At 34.5% G+C, this 17859-nt stretch overlaps 2 protein-coding genes and 1 long non-coding RNA gene across 5 annotated transcripts; all 3 read left to right on the top strand.

Annotated features, from left to right (window-relative positions):
* The first annotated feature begins 6008 nt into the window (after window positions 1-6008).
* On the top strand, window positions 6009-10157 carry LOC140981318 (VAN3-binding protein-like). 3 transcript variants are annotated; one of them, XM_073447682.1, is made up of 7 exons: window positions 6009-6461; window positions 7189-7314; window positions 8245-8668; window positions 8965-9192; window positions 9401-9450; window positions 9638-9695; window positions 9894-10157. In XM_073447682.1, the coding sequence occupies exons 1-7, from the start codon at window positions 6150-6152 to the stop codon at window positions 10118-10120; spliced, it is 1425 nt and encodes a 474-aa protein (XP_073303783.1). In that variant the 5' UTR covers window positions 6009-6149; the 3' UTR covers window positions 10121-10157. The 3 variants fall into 3 exon arrangements, with proteins under 3 accessions (XP_073303783.1, XP_073303784.1, XP_073303782.1); XM_073447683.1 differs by lacking the exon at window positions 9894-10157 and adding an exon at window positions 9775-9837 and having other exon boundaries at window positions 7183-7314; window positions 9638-9719; XM_073447681.1 differs by having other exon boundaries at window positions 6010-6461; window positions 7183-7314.
* A 2028-nt stretch (window positions 10158-12185) lies between these two features.
* On the top strand, window positions 12186-13385 carry LOC140981519 (uncharacterized). The gene is made up of 3 exons (XR_012176094.1): window positions 12186-12460; window positions 12599-12671; window positions 13037-13385. It is a non-coding gene; the product is annotated as an uncharacterized lncRNA (long non-coding RNA).
* An 885-nt stretch (window positions 13386-14270) lies between these two features.
* LOC140981342 (chlorophyllase-2) lies at window positions 14271-17066 on the top strand. The gene is made up of 2 exons (XM_073447714.1): window positions 14271-16170; window positions 16310-17066. Exons 1-2 carry the CDS (start codon window positions 15892-15894, stop codon window positions 16988-16990), a joined length of 960 nt encoding a protein of 319 aa, XP_073303815.1. The 5' UTR covers window positions 14271-15891; the 3' UTR covers window positions 16991-17066.
* The last annotated feature ends 793 nt before the right edge of the window (window positions 17067-17859 follow it).

The raw sequence follows: 17859 nt of genomic DNA, 5'->3' as shown, positions 1-17859 counted from the left end.
AAAGTGTTGTTATTTTGTGCATTTGTCAATTGATAATATATTTTTTTGAAAAAATTATCATTAAAAAATTTTATTTGTCCCCAATATCATTTTTTTGTCCATACCTAATGGCGATGGGCAGCAAGGAGTCTTTTCGTTTTTAAGAACGAAGATTTCGTAAGATCTCACACAACTTTTTAGGCCCACATCGAAACTGTTCTACCGTACGGACACTTAAACGAAGCCCTAATTGTAAGAATGAGAAAAAATAGGAATATGTTCCTCTAATTGGTAAAAAAAAAACAAAGACAAAAATTTGTGTGAGACGGTGAGACGGATCTCTTATTTGGATCATTAGTGAAAAAGTATTATTTTTTATACTAAGAGTATCTCTTATTTGGGTCATCCATGAAAAAGTATAACTTTTTATTGTGAATATCGGTAGGATTGATCCGTCTAACAGATAAAGATTCGTGAGATCGTATCACAAGAGACCTACTCAAATAAAAAACCTATCAAACCATTTTACATGTCAATTTTTTATCTTGATCTTAAAAATGATCAGGTTCATTAAAAAGTATGATTTTTTTTTTGTAAATATAGATCGAATCAATCAATCTCACGGATATATATTAATGAAACCGTTTCACATAAAACTTACTTTCATTTCAATTGTTAAAAATAACGGGAAAATCACCTTTTTTTGAAAACAAAAATAAGAAGAAAATAAATCATTGGTCCATCACAACCACAAAGTAAACATATTTCCAACCCATATGTTTCAAACTTCACTTGAAAAAATTATTTTTCGAAATATTTCATCTTATTAAAAATTTATAAATATGTTTATACTTTATATAATTAATTGAATTTATTTAATTGATTTGATTTGATTAATTATTTTATATCACTTAAATATTATAGTAAATTAGACCCTAGACGTATTGTAAACAATTTAACTAATTGACCTAAGTATATAAATATAGCTGTAAAATAAGTGAGAAATATCACCTTAATTAAATAAATTAATAGTATAAAAAAAAGTAAACGAGCTCTCTGACGCAAGTGACGGCACCCGTGGGAGTAGCCGAGGAGGAGGTGAGTGTTGTTTTTCTCTTAATAGCCAAAATACTATGTTGGAGAAGGCATATGTAGCACACAAAAAAGTAATTTTTCTCAAGAAAATACAATTAAGAATATTATTACCGATATTAAATTTGAACATTTTTTTATCAAATGATTCACATTTATCAACAGTTCACATATGTAAAGTTATACATTTAATAGTGATATCATATCAAAATACTTGTCTAATAAATTATAGACCTTTATAAGTCTATAAGTTACTCCTTATTAATTTTAAATGTGATGTATTCGTAACATTGTCGATCTTCTGAGAAGCTGACGTTTGCGGTGGTATATTTTAGACGCTCAGCATGGAACCTGTGAGAAGCTGACGTTTGCGGGGGGTGATCATAGATGTCATAAGGTTGCACGGACAATGAGCAGCTCCTGACAGAATTTTAAGCGAAAGAAACATGAAAAATTGATATCATACAAAAATGAGAGAGATTCCAAATCTGTTCAGATTTAGAACTGTACATGCAGTTAAGTAGGGTTTAAAAGATTTGATAGGTACTAGTCATATCATCAAGGTTCATATTAATTTCGAGAGCTCATCACATAAGAACTTCAAAGTTAAGCATGCTAAAATTGAGAAAATTCTGAAATGATTCACCCCAGGGAAATTTCTCAGGGAGCGTGTGAGTTAGGATATGGAAAGACTTGTGTTGATGCAATGAGGATATTCGTCGAATATAGAGCATGAAAGAATGGTATCAGAGCCGACCAGTCCTGGACCAAAGAGGATGAGAGGTGATTGTCGGTGCCATGAGGTTGCACGAACAATAAGCGGCTTTTGGCAAGCTTCTAGACGAAGGGAACATGATGCAAATCCGGTTACCCAAGAAAATTAAACACGAACTAGATTCAGTCGCGCCCTCATTTATATGAAAAACAAGATTTCTTTAACCCCGATCTTTAATCTTCGAAACAAATAACGTGTATTTGTCTCTATATCACTTAGTTTAGTAACAAATGACACAAATAAACAATCGAACTCAAACAAACTTTCAGAGAACTCATATTTGACAATGCGAATGAATAACAATCGACAAACGTCACAAAATATTAAACTTTAATAAGTTTGATTTGATAAAACACACAAAAGCATGCACAAAGCCGGAGCTTTATTGTTGAGAGAAAAACTCACAATTTTATTCAATAATCTTCAATAATTGATCAATGATCATTGTTACAAGGAATAATTACCAAAAACATGGTAAAAATCATCCAAAAACGCCAAAATATCGTTTTCATAATTAATTTGTGTCAAAATCCCAAGTTTGATAAATTCTGTCCGAGAGGCACGCATTATGGAAGGTAAAAACCCCCCCACTGGGACGCGCAGGGCATGCTGGGGCGGGTTAAAATCCGTCGCTGGGGTGGGTGAAAAGCTCCGATGAGGCACGCCTGTCTCGGCTTGGATGCTCTCCCATTGGTCCTTCTAACACTTGAATGATATTATAATGACCCCAAACTTGATTGTCATGCTCTTGATAGCTTGACATGAGAAAATTCTGGGATGGGTGACCTTCTGGAAAGTTTATTAGGAGCATGTGGGTAAGGACATAAGCACGCTGGGAAAATTTATGTTGATACAGTGGAAATGATCGTCAAATCCGGGGCATGACAGAATGATGTGAAGCCCACGAGATTTGGCTAGCAATCCATTAAATTATTACACGCGTGCAACTTTAGGAGGCTTGTTAAACCTATATTTTGTCCCGGAGAACTCAGGATAAGAAATTCAGCCACCACAATGAAATAATGGGAGGAATTTTTACCGTAATTCAAGATTTAATTATTGTTGCAAGGATGAGTTAATTAAGGGAATGTAGGACAACACATGCCATCAAACCTCCATATAAATATCCTAGCACCCTTCACTCGAAAATCACACTATTCTCAAGCAAGAAATATAAAAAATTTCGAGAGCCACCTTGTGTAAAAGTTCGAAGTTTTGATCGAAGTGTTGTCGCTGTCATCGAAGTGCTGTCCAAGTTCGAAAAATTATTTTCATCGCTCTGTTGCTCAGAATCCACTATTCACCATTCAGAATACTCTATCATGTGTTTTGAATAATATAGCCAAAATTCAGTCAAATACAATGAATAGTTTTTTATGTACAGCCTCTACAAGAAAACTGCTCAAATTCTAAGCGAGAATAACGTATCTATTTTTTTCATCCATAAACTGGTCAAAACGACCGATCTTCACTGTCCACAATTTATTTGACTTAATTATGGATGTTATGTGCAATTTAAGTATGATCCAACTCTACAATAAGTTGCAAAAGATTATGCAAAATGATTGATTTTCTGCCAAGTACGGCTGTGTTTTCAAAGTGTCGTTTTTGTGATTCTTTTGTGGTTTTTGAATTCTTCAAGCAATACTAAATTAAGTGAACTTGTTTTAAAACTATAAAATTCCTTTATAGCTTACTTTGTTTTTTTTAAAGTTTTGGTCGAGCATTATTATTATTATTCCTTCGTGTGATATGATAACTTATGTTTTAGTACTGTGAGGATTCAACTGGATATGATTGAGAATCCTAACATATGATAAGTTTATGACATTTACACAGTGATATTGTGACATTTATATGGTCTCATTCTCTTAGAAGAGTAAAAATTAGGGACTTATATTGTAAACAATGGAAAATAGATGAATCTCAGTGCTTATGCCAATGTTATGCTTACGTTTATGCTTGTTATATATGTTATACGAAATATGTTATGCATGATATGATGCTTTTCGAAAATCATGTGTATCTGTTATGTATATGCCCCAGCTTATTAAGTGAGGATCGTATCACTCACCATTTACTCTCCTTCCCAAGATAAGTCTGAAGAGAAAATCAAGGAAGAAAAACATGATCAGTTTTGGGACTGGTAATAGAGATGAATTAAGGAGCCTGTTTTAATTATGTTTTTTGAAAAGTTTTATTTAATTTAAGTTGTAAGACTCTTCCGCAAGTTTATTTATGTTTTGAAAATTTTTTACGTTATAACTACAATGTTCATTATGATTTAAAAACTGGTTGACTAGATGTTGATATACGGAGTTTATTGTTTCAATTGTGTGATTATCAAATAATGCTGATATCGACTAACCCCGACTCGAGATGTTACAGTGGTGGCTTCAGATGCATGCTTTGAAGTAACAAAACAAATTAATCTTTTCAAATTCTATGACTCAAATAATGATAGATGTTAATATGCAACATTTACAAGAGAACCGTAAATATAAGCTCTATTCCGTCTATGTAACTAATGTATTAAACAATAAATATTATATCATAACATTAATAAAAACCCTGGAATTATATAGAGAGGGAACCATAATGGGAGAGAGTAGCTGTGAGGATTGGAACATTTTATTCTATTACCCGCGTTTTTCCAGCTTTGACAGAAAAGAGTAATTGAGCCATAAATCTAAATGTAGTACTGGATTGTCGGGTCGGGTCCATCGGCGGATATATATCAAAATTATCATATTAAATTATACACTATTTTTTGTTTTTATAATTAATATTTAATATAATATATGGTCCCTTCATTTAGCATTTTGTAGATCAGATTTAGACTTTTTGATTACGTCCAGAAACCCACCGTCACATATCTGTTTGTTTTTATGTATTACATTCTTGAATATGACAAAGGAATAATGATTGGGGTCCTTATATATATTTCAAGATTTCAGGTGACCCCTTGCTCTCCCAGAAATATAAGGACCCCAATCATTATATATATTTAAAAGAAAAATTAATGGAATTAGACCTTCGTGATCTTCTAATTGACAAAGTTGTCATAGTTTTTTTTAATAACAAACCTTGTAATATTGTTGACATTAATAATATCTTTGGTTACAACATTTACAAACTAATAATGAAAATCCTCGAGTCTCCAAACAAAGAAAATTTGGTGAGAAATAATAAAAGACGTCAACGAATTTACAACTGCGTGCACTGTGCGCCGAATGTGCCAAACAATCCTAACATTTTACATACAACGGGCATGCTCCGTTACGAGGCTTTTCGATACAAAATAGTTAATTTATTTTGACATGGAACAAGCNACTTTGATACACACTATTTAGTTAATTTTACGGACTAACATAATAGCTTATAAATCATGCTAGTGAAAATCTTATGGAAGAGGTTTTATATAAATATCATGCTCGAATTTATTCAAAAATTATTTTGGTGTTATTAACCGATGAGAAATATGATTTTATTTAGATTTTGATGTGTAAATTGAAAAGAATTTGTATAAAACTTTTAAAATATAAAGGAATATTTAAATCTTCAAACTGTGATTAACCAACCCTACATAGGAGTAGGGATGTCAATGGAATGGAGCGGAGGCGAGTTTGTCATCATCATCTCCGTCTCTGAATTTCATCCCCACCCCATACCAGTCCCGATCCCCGCTTTTTCGAGTTCGGAGATCAAATTCTCATCACCGTTTCAAAAATATTAATGAGGCAAAACGAAGACGAGTTCGGAAATTTTATCAAATAAAACTTATTATTATTAGTGATAATATGAATATTAATATAAATATTATTATTATTAATATTTTTTATTTTATTATTAATATTACTTTTGAGATGAGTTCAAAGATGAGCATGTTAATCTTATATCTGTCCCAAACTATTTCAGAGATTTTGGTTAAAAAACCTCCGAATCCGAATCTTAACCCAAAAAAATTAGAGATTTCTATCCTCGTTTATGAGTGAGAAAAATTTGTAAAACAACTTCAATTAATTATTTAATTAAAAAAAATAAGATCCTCGTGTGTATTTAAAAACAAAATAGCCCTATTGAGTGACAAAGTGAAAATATTTACCCTCCTCGCTCTGCCAAATAATGCCTTCAGTATACAAGACTGACTCTCTCTCCTCCCTCTCTATCTCACACACTGTTCTTTTTTCTTTAATTTATGATAATAATATACATATACCACACAAGTTCTTAATACATTGCTGCTATTCTATTTTACCTTTAATCCACAGTTCAATATTTTCCTGCTATTGCTCTTTTTCTTATGGAGAAGGCTCAGTTTCAGCCGATGTTTAGGCCACCAGAAACTCCAATGGAGCCAATGGAGTTTCTGGCACGTTCTTGGAGTGTTTCGGCCTTCGAAGTTACAAAAGTTTTGGCTCCACCGCCACCCAAGCTTCCGCCGAGGAATGGTCACAAAAACAACGCCGCCGTCATAAGGGATGGCGGTGAAACTATACTTGAAGATGTCTCCCACGACTTGGAGGCTGCTTCGGCCACTGTTTCCAGGAACCCTTTCTCATTTGCTTGTTCTGAGACGTCTCAGCTTGTTATGGAGCGTATCATGTCGCATTCTGTAAGCGAAGGCTCAATATTGCTTGGGGAATAAAGAAGCTGTTTTTATGCATAAAATGAGTGTTTTTTTTTGTGTCGCTTGACATCACTAGTTTGATTTCATGTGCGTCTTGATTTTTGTTTCTCCAAGTGTGTTGTTGGAGTTGGAACTATTTTGAATTTGACTTGTTTCACTGGTGCAAAAAAAAAATTCATTCTTTTTTTCTATATTCTATTCGGGTATTTGTCCTCGGGTTTGTGTCTGCCTGCGAATATTTTATTTTTATTTTGAATACAAATAGCGGTTCTGTATTTCCGGGTTTATTTCTTGACGAGGGGATCATTGCAATTTTGTGGTCCTTTTTTCTTTTGTTGATTCTTAGGATTAACGTTGCCACAATTTACCAGTAACTATGTGCATTCTTGCTGTTGTTTGTTTGCGTTCTTGTGTTTTTGTTTTGTCGAACTATTATTTTTTGAGGTTGTAAAATATGAAGCATTTAATTTAGGTGTAATTGGATATGTGAAAACAAAGAGTTTCTTGGTACTTTAATCTATTTACAGAGCATTTAATAAGTAGGCTTGTCTCCTTGAGAAAGGAGATCAATATCAAATCAAACATTAAAAACCCCTGGATTTTCATTTTTCCTAGATTCTTTCTCTCTCCTTAAATCCCATTTTTAAATTATATAGTATAGTCATCGCACTTTCTTCTTCTTTGACATGATATGTGTGTACGACAGGTGCAGCAGGATGTATCACCACGCACTTCTGGAAGGCTATCACACAGCAGTGGCCCTCTGAATGGAGGCCAGAGCTGCGGCTCTCACACTAACAGCCCCCCTGCTTCTCCCTCTGAAATTGATGACCCCAAGGTTTAATAAACTTTTATTTTTATAATTATAATATAATATTTATTTTCTTCACATTTTTTGGTATCTTCTTAAATGTAATTTTCCCTTGCATTGATTTACTCATCCTACTTTAGTTTCACTCATTCTTGGTGTTGGAATTTGGGAAATTGGTTAATTTTATGGGGAATTATTATATACCCTTTTTTTGGTTACAATGCACAAGTTCTGAAGACATATATGTGTAGAGAGAGCATATTTCAGCTTTCTCTTTACCGAAATACATACTCAGAACGAGTCAAAAAAGTACTGCTTTGATACCTTTCCTAATTCTACTCGTTAAAATTTATAGTTTTTCAGTGTATTTTGTTTCTGCGAATTTGATATTTAACTTGGATTAATTGCGGAAGCATAGCATTTTTTTTAAAAAAATTATGCATTTTTCCCAAGAAATATTATGTCGGTACCATGTTATGAAACTGTGTCTTTGTCAGATGAAGATAAATGAGAAAGGTAAAAGCATATGTAATTTGTTAATGGTCCATGAAGTGATGGGGTGGCCATCCTACCATATCAACCTCTCTTAGGTACAAGAATATTGCCAAGTTATTGTACACTAGTGTCAATCTTCTTCATTATCATGAACTGGCATGATTTATTTATAAAATTCTGTCTTACTGTTATTTAGCACCAAAAGATTTTACGTAATTAATGATGAAGGGACCACGATATTTAGTCTGTGATTCATGTTGGTTTGAGAAGAGGGACCAAATCGTAGGGCAAGAAAAATTTTCCGGTTGTTATGGGATCTAATGGTCTCATTAATTGAATCTTATTAAATTTCGGTATGACTCTCTGCATTGAATTTTATGGGTCGTATTTCGGTTGATTAAGACCTTGTACAACTAAAGGTTCGGTTTTTTTTCCAATGCTGACATGGATTTCGGCATGTAGAATTCACAATGGAGCATTCCGGTGAGCAACCAGTACAGAGGCTGTGCCGCTGCTAGTGGAACTGCCACGAGTGGTGGAGGAAAAACAGTGGGGCGGTGGTTGAAAGACCGAAGAGAGAAAAAGAAAGAGGAGGCAAGGGTGCAAAACGCACAGCTACATGCTACCATTTCGGTTGCAGGGGTTGCTGCTGCTATAGCTGCGATTGCTGCGGCCACTGCTGCGTCGTCCCGTGCTGGAAAAGATGAACAGATTGCGAAAACAGACATAGCTGTTGCATCTGCCGCCACATTGGTGGCTGCACAATGTGTTGAAGCAGCTGAGCTGATGGGAGCCGAGCGGGAACGCTTGGCTTCAGTCGTGAGCTCAGCGGTGAATGTTCGTTCAGCTGGGGATATCATGACCTTGACGGCTGCTGCAGCTACTGGTATCATACTTCTTTATTTTTTCATAAAATTATCGGAAAGTTTTGATCCATAAGGACTTAGCTTTTAAAAAAAGCTATTTGGCAATGTTCTTTTCAAGTAATAGGATTAAGAACTGAAGCAGAAGAACCAAGAAAGGCACAAATTCTGGCTTCTTGGCTTTGAATTATTGGATTAATTTTGTTTTTGTATGTTCAGTCTAAAGTCACCACAGCAAATGACACTTCGATTTATGTTCGAAATTTACATGAACTTGGAGCTTTGTTTATGTTGATTAATTTTAATATCGACTTTATAGCGCTACGCGGTGCTGCCACATTGAAAGCAAGGGCAATGAAGGAAGCGTGGAACATTGCTTCTGTGATCCCTGTGGACAAGGGCATGAGACTTACAAATGGTGGGAGTGATAATGGAAGTTCAAATGACAGTTTTAGTGGCGACCTTGTTCGCGAAGAAAATTTTCTTGGAATCTGCGGTCGAGAGTTGCTAGCCAAAGGTTGTGAACTTCTGAAAAGAACGCGCAAGGGTAACATGCACTCTTCTCTTTGAAGTCCGACTTCGTAAACTAATCTGTATTTGCTAAAATGTTCTATAGTTGTTACCCTCATGAATCTTGTGTAGATAAGATCCAGTGGAAACATAATTAGGCATATTAGCACACCATCCGGTAATAAAGTTCCAACTACGTTTTAGATTCTGCTCGGTGACAGTTCGATTTCCTGCGCTATTTGCAGGTGATCTTCATTGGAAAATAGTGTCTGTATATATAAACAGAATGGGACAGGTAAGCTTTTGTTCTACATAATTGATCCATCGAGAGCCTGTTATTAATCCCTCGAAATATTATAAAACACTTCAAAATCTATGGATATCATTGAAACTTCTTTCAAGAACAAAAGTTAAAAGTGTCCAAAATGAATCTGCCTTGTTCACTTTTGATTCATAATCATAATATTTTTCAAATTTGGCAGGTGATGCTCAAGATGAAGAGTAGACATGTTGCTGGTACCTTTACTAAAAAGAAAAAGAGTGAGTTTTTATCGATTATTCATGGTTTTATTATATTTTTGCTTTTGTCTTTTCAATGATAACGAGATCATAATTCTAGGATGTGGGGCTTCTTTCTATTTTGGGATTTGAGAAAGTGGTTTGAGATCTCAGTGGAAATTTATTTAAAAATGAAAAAAGTTGCAATCTTTATCCTTGGCCATCTTTTTGGAATTTCAGATGTAGTCTTGGAGGTGTTGAAAGATATCCCTCCATGGGCAGGCCGCCATCTTCTGGAAGGCGGCGAGCACCGGAGGTATTTCGCATTGAAGACCGTTGCACGAGGGGTGGTCGAGTTCGAATGTAGGAATCAAAGAGAATATGATATGTGGACTCAAGGGGTTACAAGATTACTCGCAATTGCAGCAGAGAAGAACAATGGACGCAAAGATGTGATATTTTCTTAAAAATGATGTAAAAATGGGAATTTAAGATTAGTTAAGTGATAATTATCTAAAAACATGTATCACCTTATAGAGAGAAGATGAAATTGCAATGCTTTATGAGTGGAAGTACATCAAATAGTTTGTATTTTAGTATTGATTAATGTGGAGAGAAATATCCATTATAATATTTATTACTCAAAGATTTAGTAATTCATATTTATTATTTTTGAAAGAAAACGTTGTTTGACCGTTATAAGTAAATATGTAAATAGCAAGTAAAATAGTAAATTGTATTTTATCAGAATTAAATGTTGTGGTAGATGTTACAATATTTCGGACAACATGCAGCGGAAATTTGAAATTTGTAACACAAATTCGCTTCAAATAAATAAATGGACAAGATTAAATATGCACAAGTATAAATACTTGTGCGGTGTCTTATGGCAAAATTAATCACTAGAAAATCACAATGTTTACACAAAAACCTATCACTAGTGATTATTACGAAAATCAATTTCCTCGACACTTTGAGAAATAAAGCTTTATAAAAACAAATAACCAGAATAAAAACTAAAACAAGAAAGCAAAACGTGATTTCAAAAAGGGAATCCATGAAAATGATCTTCAGCCAACTTCTTCACAGATGTTGTCTGCATATGTTCCCAACATTCAAGGCAACACGCGATCACCACTCTTCAACTGCAACTGCTTCGAGAATTATTTTGCTCTGAAAATCTCCACTTCGTGTATGTATGTTCGATCGATATTGAAGTCGAGAGGAACCCCCTTTATGATGTCCTTTGATCTCTTATTTATAGTTGAAGACTTTTATCTCCACAAGGAAACCTATTTCATAAGGAAAGTAAGAGTTTTAATAGGAATAAACTCTTTGTAAACACTAATATCATATCTCATCAATCTTCTATCACAAATAACAAATCTTCAAATATATTTGAAACAATATCTCATTATCTAAGAAAGGCAAAATCATATTGAATATTTCCTCAATCAAATCAACAATTGGAAAATTATATTTGAGAAATAATTTAAATCAATAAAATATATCATTTATAATCGGAAACACTATTTCCCTTCAATTTTGACTATGTGTATTTTAGCAAATAAAATAATAAATTAAAACGAATCAGTTCAACATTTTTGAAATGAATCACGGCTTGTTCATAAAAGGTGATTTTCTCTAATTTGTCGGGAAATTTATAGATATTGATGTCTATAAATTTTATTCTTTCTTTTGAATTTTAGATGATTTATGGTTCATCTGACGTGAAATTCCAAAATTTGAGACAAATCTCAGATTCAAGACCCAATTATAACAATCTTCTATCTCAACTTAAAAAAATAGCATTTTAGAAATTAAAGATCACTTAAGAGAGATACTTAAATATAAACCAGATTCAAAGTTGTCAATAAGAGATAATTTCAACTTTTGGTCCCCAAAATATGCCACCAAATCGATTTTGGCCCCAGGATGTTTTGCGCTCATTGTTTTTGGTCCTAGTTTTCTTCTCTATCCAAATTAAACAGCAATAATATGTACACATCAAACTAATTTTATTTTTGGCAAATCAAATATTTTGAAAATATAAATTCAGTTTATGTGGATATATTGAGACCAAAACTCGATCATATAAAAATAAAAGGGGGTCGAAATTTATAAACCAATACACTTTTGGGATTAAAATTAAACTTAATCAATATAATTTGCCATTTGGGTTGGATGGAAAATATGACATAGGAACCAATGATAATCACAATGTTTTGTAGAATTAATCTTTTCTTGAATTTTCCATGTTTTGTAGAATTAATCACAATGTTACTTGTATTTGTGCAAAAAATGATTACGTGGAATTGTTCGTTACCTTGATTAGATGGGATTTTATCTCTTCCTTCTCTCCGTGATTCACCTTGATGTGTTTTGACTTCATAGAAACAAAATACATATTTTTTTTATGCATATCTCGTCGTTTTTATATTCGAGAGAAATTTGATTAGGTTTGTCACTACAGCAGTCACTTTCTTCCATGATGTTTTATATTATTTCTATGTTTGCTCCTTCAAAATGTCATTCTTACACGCACTAAAGAGAATATGTACGCATTTTTGTTGATTTAGTGTGGTGTAGGGAGTTGCTTTGTTCATTACCTTTTTTGAATTATAGATCGTTAGTTACTGCGATCTCTCCACTTTTCATGACTATTGCTGCACCAACTTTATCATCAAAGGTTGTCTTTCCATCCATGTCTGTCATGCTTCACATCAATTGGTTTGATGTTGTGGCATCTATTTCTGACTCAGTCTTAGCCACTTCCATGGCTTCATCTCTTGCACCCACTGCATCAGGTATGACTTTGCTCTTTTGATTCATTTACCTTGTGCAAGTAATGCATGCGAGCGTCATAAGCCATTATTTGGCCTTCTCGCATCTTTACGTATTATTTATCTGACGGAGAAGTTTGATATGTCATATCTTCGTTGTAGGTGTATTGAGTTTCAGACAACCACCAATTGGGTCAGGAACTTGTCCAAAGTCTAGTTCTATTTTTGAAGATCGGTACAAAATCTTTTTTCTTCATGGCTACCTATTTTTCTACTACCTTGTTCTCAACCCCGTCAAACATTGAACTACCCATGAATATAAGAACTCATTTGGTTGCTGCAAATGGATCCGAATGTTCGGCATAATGAGAGTGTTTTTGTGGCTCTTTTTGTTGGTGAGAGTTACTGCTGAGACAAGAATTGACATGCCATATTTTAGTCGAACTCCCATTGCAGCTTCATCATGAGCCAATGCATCTTTAAAGCAGATTATGTTCTTTTTATATTTAAGCTTGTGTGTCGTATTTCACCTGGGTCATCTCTCCCTTCCCAAGCAGTCATTTGTGTGCATGCATATTTCGTGGCAAATTACGCTTGTAGGTTTTGTCCGTGACAGCTATAGGCCATGTGTTGGAATAACTCTCTGGTGACTGTTGCACATGTATTGGTGAGTTTCCAGAGCTTAACATATGAAAATGTGCTTGCAACATAGGTAATTATGACCTTATGCTTGAACTTGTGTGGTGCATTCACTCATAGAAGCTTCCATGTCTCTAGCATTTTTGCATAACACTTCACTTGGATCATTTTCCCGCATACATCTTTATACACTTTAGTCGGACCCCTTACCCGCTTACATCTTTATTTACTGCTCTTGCATGAGGTGGCTCTGCTTACATTTGGTGACTGTTGGTTTGATATTGTGATTGTTGGACGTTGGTTGAATAATGGATAGACTTGTCAAATTGGGTTAGGCCCGTCGGGTTGGCCCGCCCCGCTATAAAAATTGAATGGGTTGGGTTGATAAAATAGCAGCCCGTTTGGAGGCGGGCCAAATGGGTTGAGCCCGTTTGGGTTGCGGGTCAAGACGGGTGAGCCCAAACTGGACGGGCTGGCCCGCCAAATTAGGATAAAATTTTATATTTTTAAGTTTTATATAAAAATTGGAATAAGTTTCATTTGCCTCCATGTCTTAGAACAAATATATTGATAATTTACTCTTAGAACAAATATATATAAAGAAAATAAAAAGAGAGAAATTTACAAATATACATAGAGAAAACAAAAGGGAAGAAATTCCTGTAAATTTTATTCACGAATCTTAAAATAATTTTTAAGCATAACAGTTGTTTGTGAACCCAAGAGCGGTTTCGTTTGAAGTCCGACGAGTTGCAGTGAAATTTTGTGGACTATGTGTATTGTTGAAGATATAATATTTTTCTAATTATGTATATTGTTGAAGACATAATATTTTTTAAAATTTACAATCATCTCTTTCCTCGACTTTATGTTCTCTTCCATGTCTCGATCTTCATGTTTGGTTTAAACACTTTACTTTTTTTGGATTATGTTGTATGCTTTTTAAATGTCTTATTTCAATATTTTTAAATATTTTATGAAATTATTTGACTGAAATATATTTTTCTTCTATGTTTACTGTGATATTGTTTATCATTTTTTGCTTAAAAAAAATAAGCGGGTTAGATGGGTTGGGTTGGGTTGACCATTTAGAGGCCCGCCCCGCCCCGCCCCGCCCCGCCTAATGGCGGGTTACGACGGGTTGTGGGCTGGCCCGCCCCGCCAGCCCGTTTTGACATGTCTAGTAATGGAGATGGGTTTGTATGTGATGTTGGAGAGAATTCATTATTTTGATTTTTATATTTTGAGCTAATCCAACCAACTCTCTTCTCCCATTTCTTGTCCAAAACCATAAATCGGCATACACAACTCTCCACTCCAGCTTATTTCTTTCATTGATTTCATGATAAACCAAAAAACATATAAAATGATAAAAGTGATCTAATGGCCAACTTCATTCAAATATTTTCATCCTTAAATAATAAAAACAAATTATTTACGATAGTGATTCTACGATCTACTCAAAGTAAAGTTTTAAATAGAGAACAAAATTAATATAATGGTGGCTAGAAAGTATACTCTATACATGATGAAACTTTCAAAAGTGACTAAATAAACAATGTAGTCTCCTCATTATGTGCTTCTTCTTCTTCTTTAATTCTCTTATAGTTGTCCAAAGCAAGCCTAATTGCCCACTTCCATACTATCTTCTTTTTTGCCTTTCAAATAGTCCGAAGACCCACCTCATGGGTTACCACGACACCAATAAAAAATAATAATAATAAAAATGGCTATGAGCCTATTTTCTCCACAATATTACATAAAATTTAACAAAAGTAACGATAACATAAACATAAAAATATATGCAGTGTGGCCTAACAAACCATACAGTTTCCTGCTTTCTTTACTCACTCCATCAGTAAGCCAATCAGATCCTGCTTGATTCCTTCCTCCTGTAATGCACTCGCATATATTATTTTAAGAATCATATTCTATTTGAGATGACACTATTAACAACTTATCTCTTTGGAGTTCATCTTTTTCATATTATTTTTTTTGGACAACTTTAGTTCCATGAGTGTCTATATTTCTTCATCTTCTAATTTGTTCAGTACTTGCTACACATGTATCTTACACATAAAGGCTGCAGCTACTTCTTTTTCCCTCTGTGAACTCAATCATCAAGTTTCTCAATCAATGACTGAATCATCGGCATAGGCAGCACGATAACAGTTAGCTTGATGATTCTTTTCAACACCAAACTTGGAGTTGGTGTTTATATGTACAGTGAATTTCTTTGTTCAGCGAAGGCTAACTGATGTAAGCATTTAATCATGTTCACTTAATGTGATTAATGTAATTACTTAGTCAGAAGCTAAACTTGATCTTGGTGGCGTATTAGTTTTGGAAATGGAAGAAATTTTTGAAGGACCGGAAATCTTAACTATCAACTACATGAGGAGAACAACTAATGAAGTCACGCATAATGTGGCTCGATACATCCTTAATTTAGTGTCGAATATTAATTGACTTAGCAATGATTTCTCTACGTGGCTTTCTAATAATAGAATGAATAATTTTCGTATTCGTCTTAATTCATTTATTTTATTGAGAAAAAAAAATATTGAATCTAAATATCAAATAATAATTCCAAACGTGATATCAACATCCGCCATTAAATATCTACTTACCAAAGTGTCGGTTCCCATTTAAAAAAATATAAATTCAAGTGAGAACATGGAAAGAAAAACACCAAGTGGGGGATTCTTCGTTGCCACAAAAGTCGAACTGATCTTGTTATCCCTTTCGAAGAAAAAGCTCACTCTAATCAAAGCAAAAATTGAAACAAGCCCACATCTTGAAGAATTCTGAAGGTCATGAATTCAGCACCTACCATCTCCACTCCTGCTTCTACAAATATCTTCAGTCTTGGAAAATACTCGACAAATTTCATAACTATCGAGTCAAGAACATGCGGTTTCAGCAGTAAAGTTTCAACATTTTCACCGCCAAAGCCTCTTTTAATTTGCAGCCCGACAGAAACAGGAGAGTTCCCTGTGCTGTTGCTTCTTCACGGGTATCTACTCTACAACTCTTTCTATTCTCAACTTATCCAACATATTGCATCCCATGGGTTCATTGTTGTGGCGCCGCAGGTTAGTATAGTGTCCGATTTCTCTTTACTTGCATTAATCGAATTATGTCAACTATGAGTTCTTGAATAGTGTTGTGAATAATGTTCTGTATTTGATTCACTCTGTCCGAAACATGACAAATTTGTTTGGTTTGGACCAGTTATACACCGTGGCGGGCCCAGATTCGCACGAAGAAATCGAGGCAACAGCCAAGATAATCAACTGGTTGTCCGAGGGATTAGTCCATTTCCTCCCACCTCAGGTGAATCCAAATTTGAATAAGCTAGGATTAGCAGGCCATAGTCGTGGAGGTAAAGTGGCGTTTGGCTTAGCTTTGGGCAAATCCAGTCTCACGACCCTCAACATTTCGGCCATCATAGGTATCGACCCTGTCGATGGGATGGACAAAGGGAGACAAACGCCTCCTCCGATCCTAAGTTATGTTCCTCATTCATTCGATCTTGGTGGCTCGGGAGTTTTGGTTATAGGCTCGGGATTAGGGGAAATAAAGAAGAATCCTCTATTTCCTCCTTGTGCACCAAAAGGGGTGAATCATCAGGACTTCTACAACGAATGTTGCAAACCGGCTTATTATTTCGTGGCCAAAGATTACGGGCATCTTGATATGTTGGACGATGACACGAAGGGGATTCGAGGGAAGGCAACGTTTTGTTTGTGCAAGAATGGCAAGTGCCGAGAGCCGATGAGGAGATTCGTGGGAGGGGTCGTGGTGGCATTCTTGAAAGGCTACTTGGAAGATGATATGAGAGAGCTTACGGGGTTGAGAGAAGGGCGTGAAATGCTTCCCGTGGAGCTTCAAAGATTCGAATGCCTTGTGTAACTTGAATGCTTGGGAAGTTTAATGTGCTATTGTTGGATTTACGTCCAATTTTTATGGATATTATTACGTTTATTTACTTATCTAAATTATTTTTAGTCATTTCATTCATCATAAAATAGTTGTCAATCGATAGAGTAGAATTAATCAATCACACATGATTCATAATTAATAAAAAAAATTAAAATTATATATATATATATAAAAACATGTTGGATTATCTATTTAAAATAATAAAATTGGATATTTAAAATATTTAAAGTTTTACTTTCTTCTGAAGTAGAAGATTAAAAAATTTGGCACTTTGGAGTTATAACCAAAGCTTTTGGATTTTCCATTTCTTTCTAAAAAAATATAATCTCAAGTGTAGTTGTTTTATCGGGTTTTTGTTAGGAGTGGACAATCGGTTCCACCCGCTCCGAACCCAATCAGGTGCGATTTTCCCAATCGGGTGCGATTTTTTGGATAATTAGTCTGGTTCACGTGTTAGCCAACTCTTTTGGATTTTCCATTTTCAATTTTTTCCAAAAAAAATCTAATATCAAGTATGTTTAGTTGTTTTATGGGGTTTTATTTAGGGGTGGGCAATCGGATTGGGTTTTTCAGGTTCCACCAGCTCCGAACCCGATCTGCGATTTACCCGAACCCGATTATATTTTATTTGGATTTCAACTCTAACCATTTTCCTTTTTTACAATAAAAAAAATGAGATTATAATTATTTTTTTTGAAATCATATTATAAAGGGTGGGAGGATTCGAACCTGCGTCATTACAAGATGAAACAAAGTGTGATCACTGGAGCTAAAGTTCTGTCTCAAAATGAGATTATAATTGGAGTAGCCTAGTTTAAAAAATAGACATGGAAACCCTT

This window comes from Primulina huaijiensis, chromosome 7 (genome assembly GCF_012295235.1).
Source record: "Primulina huaijiensis isolate GDHJ02 chromosome 7, ASM1229523v2, whole genome shotgun sequence".
In the NCBI taxonomy this organism is placed as follows: domain Eukaryota; kingdom Viridiplantae; phylum Streptophyta; class Magnoliopsida; order Lamiales; family Gesneriaceae; genus Primulina; species Primulina huaijiensis.
This window is presented reverse-complemented; position numbering and strand designations above follow the sequence as displayed.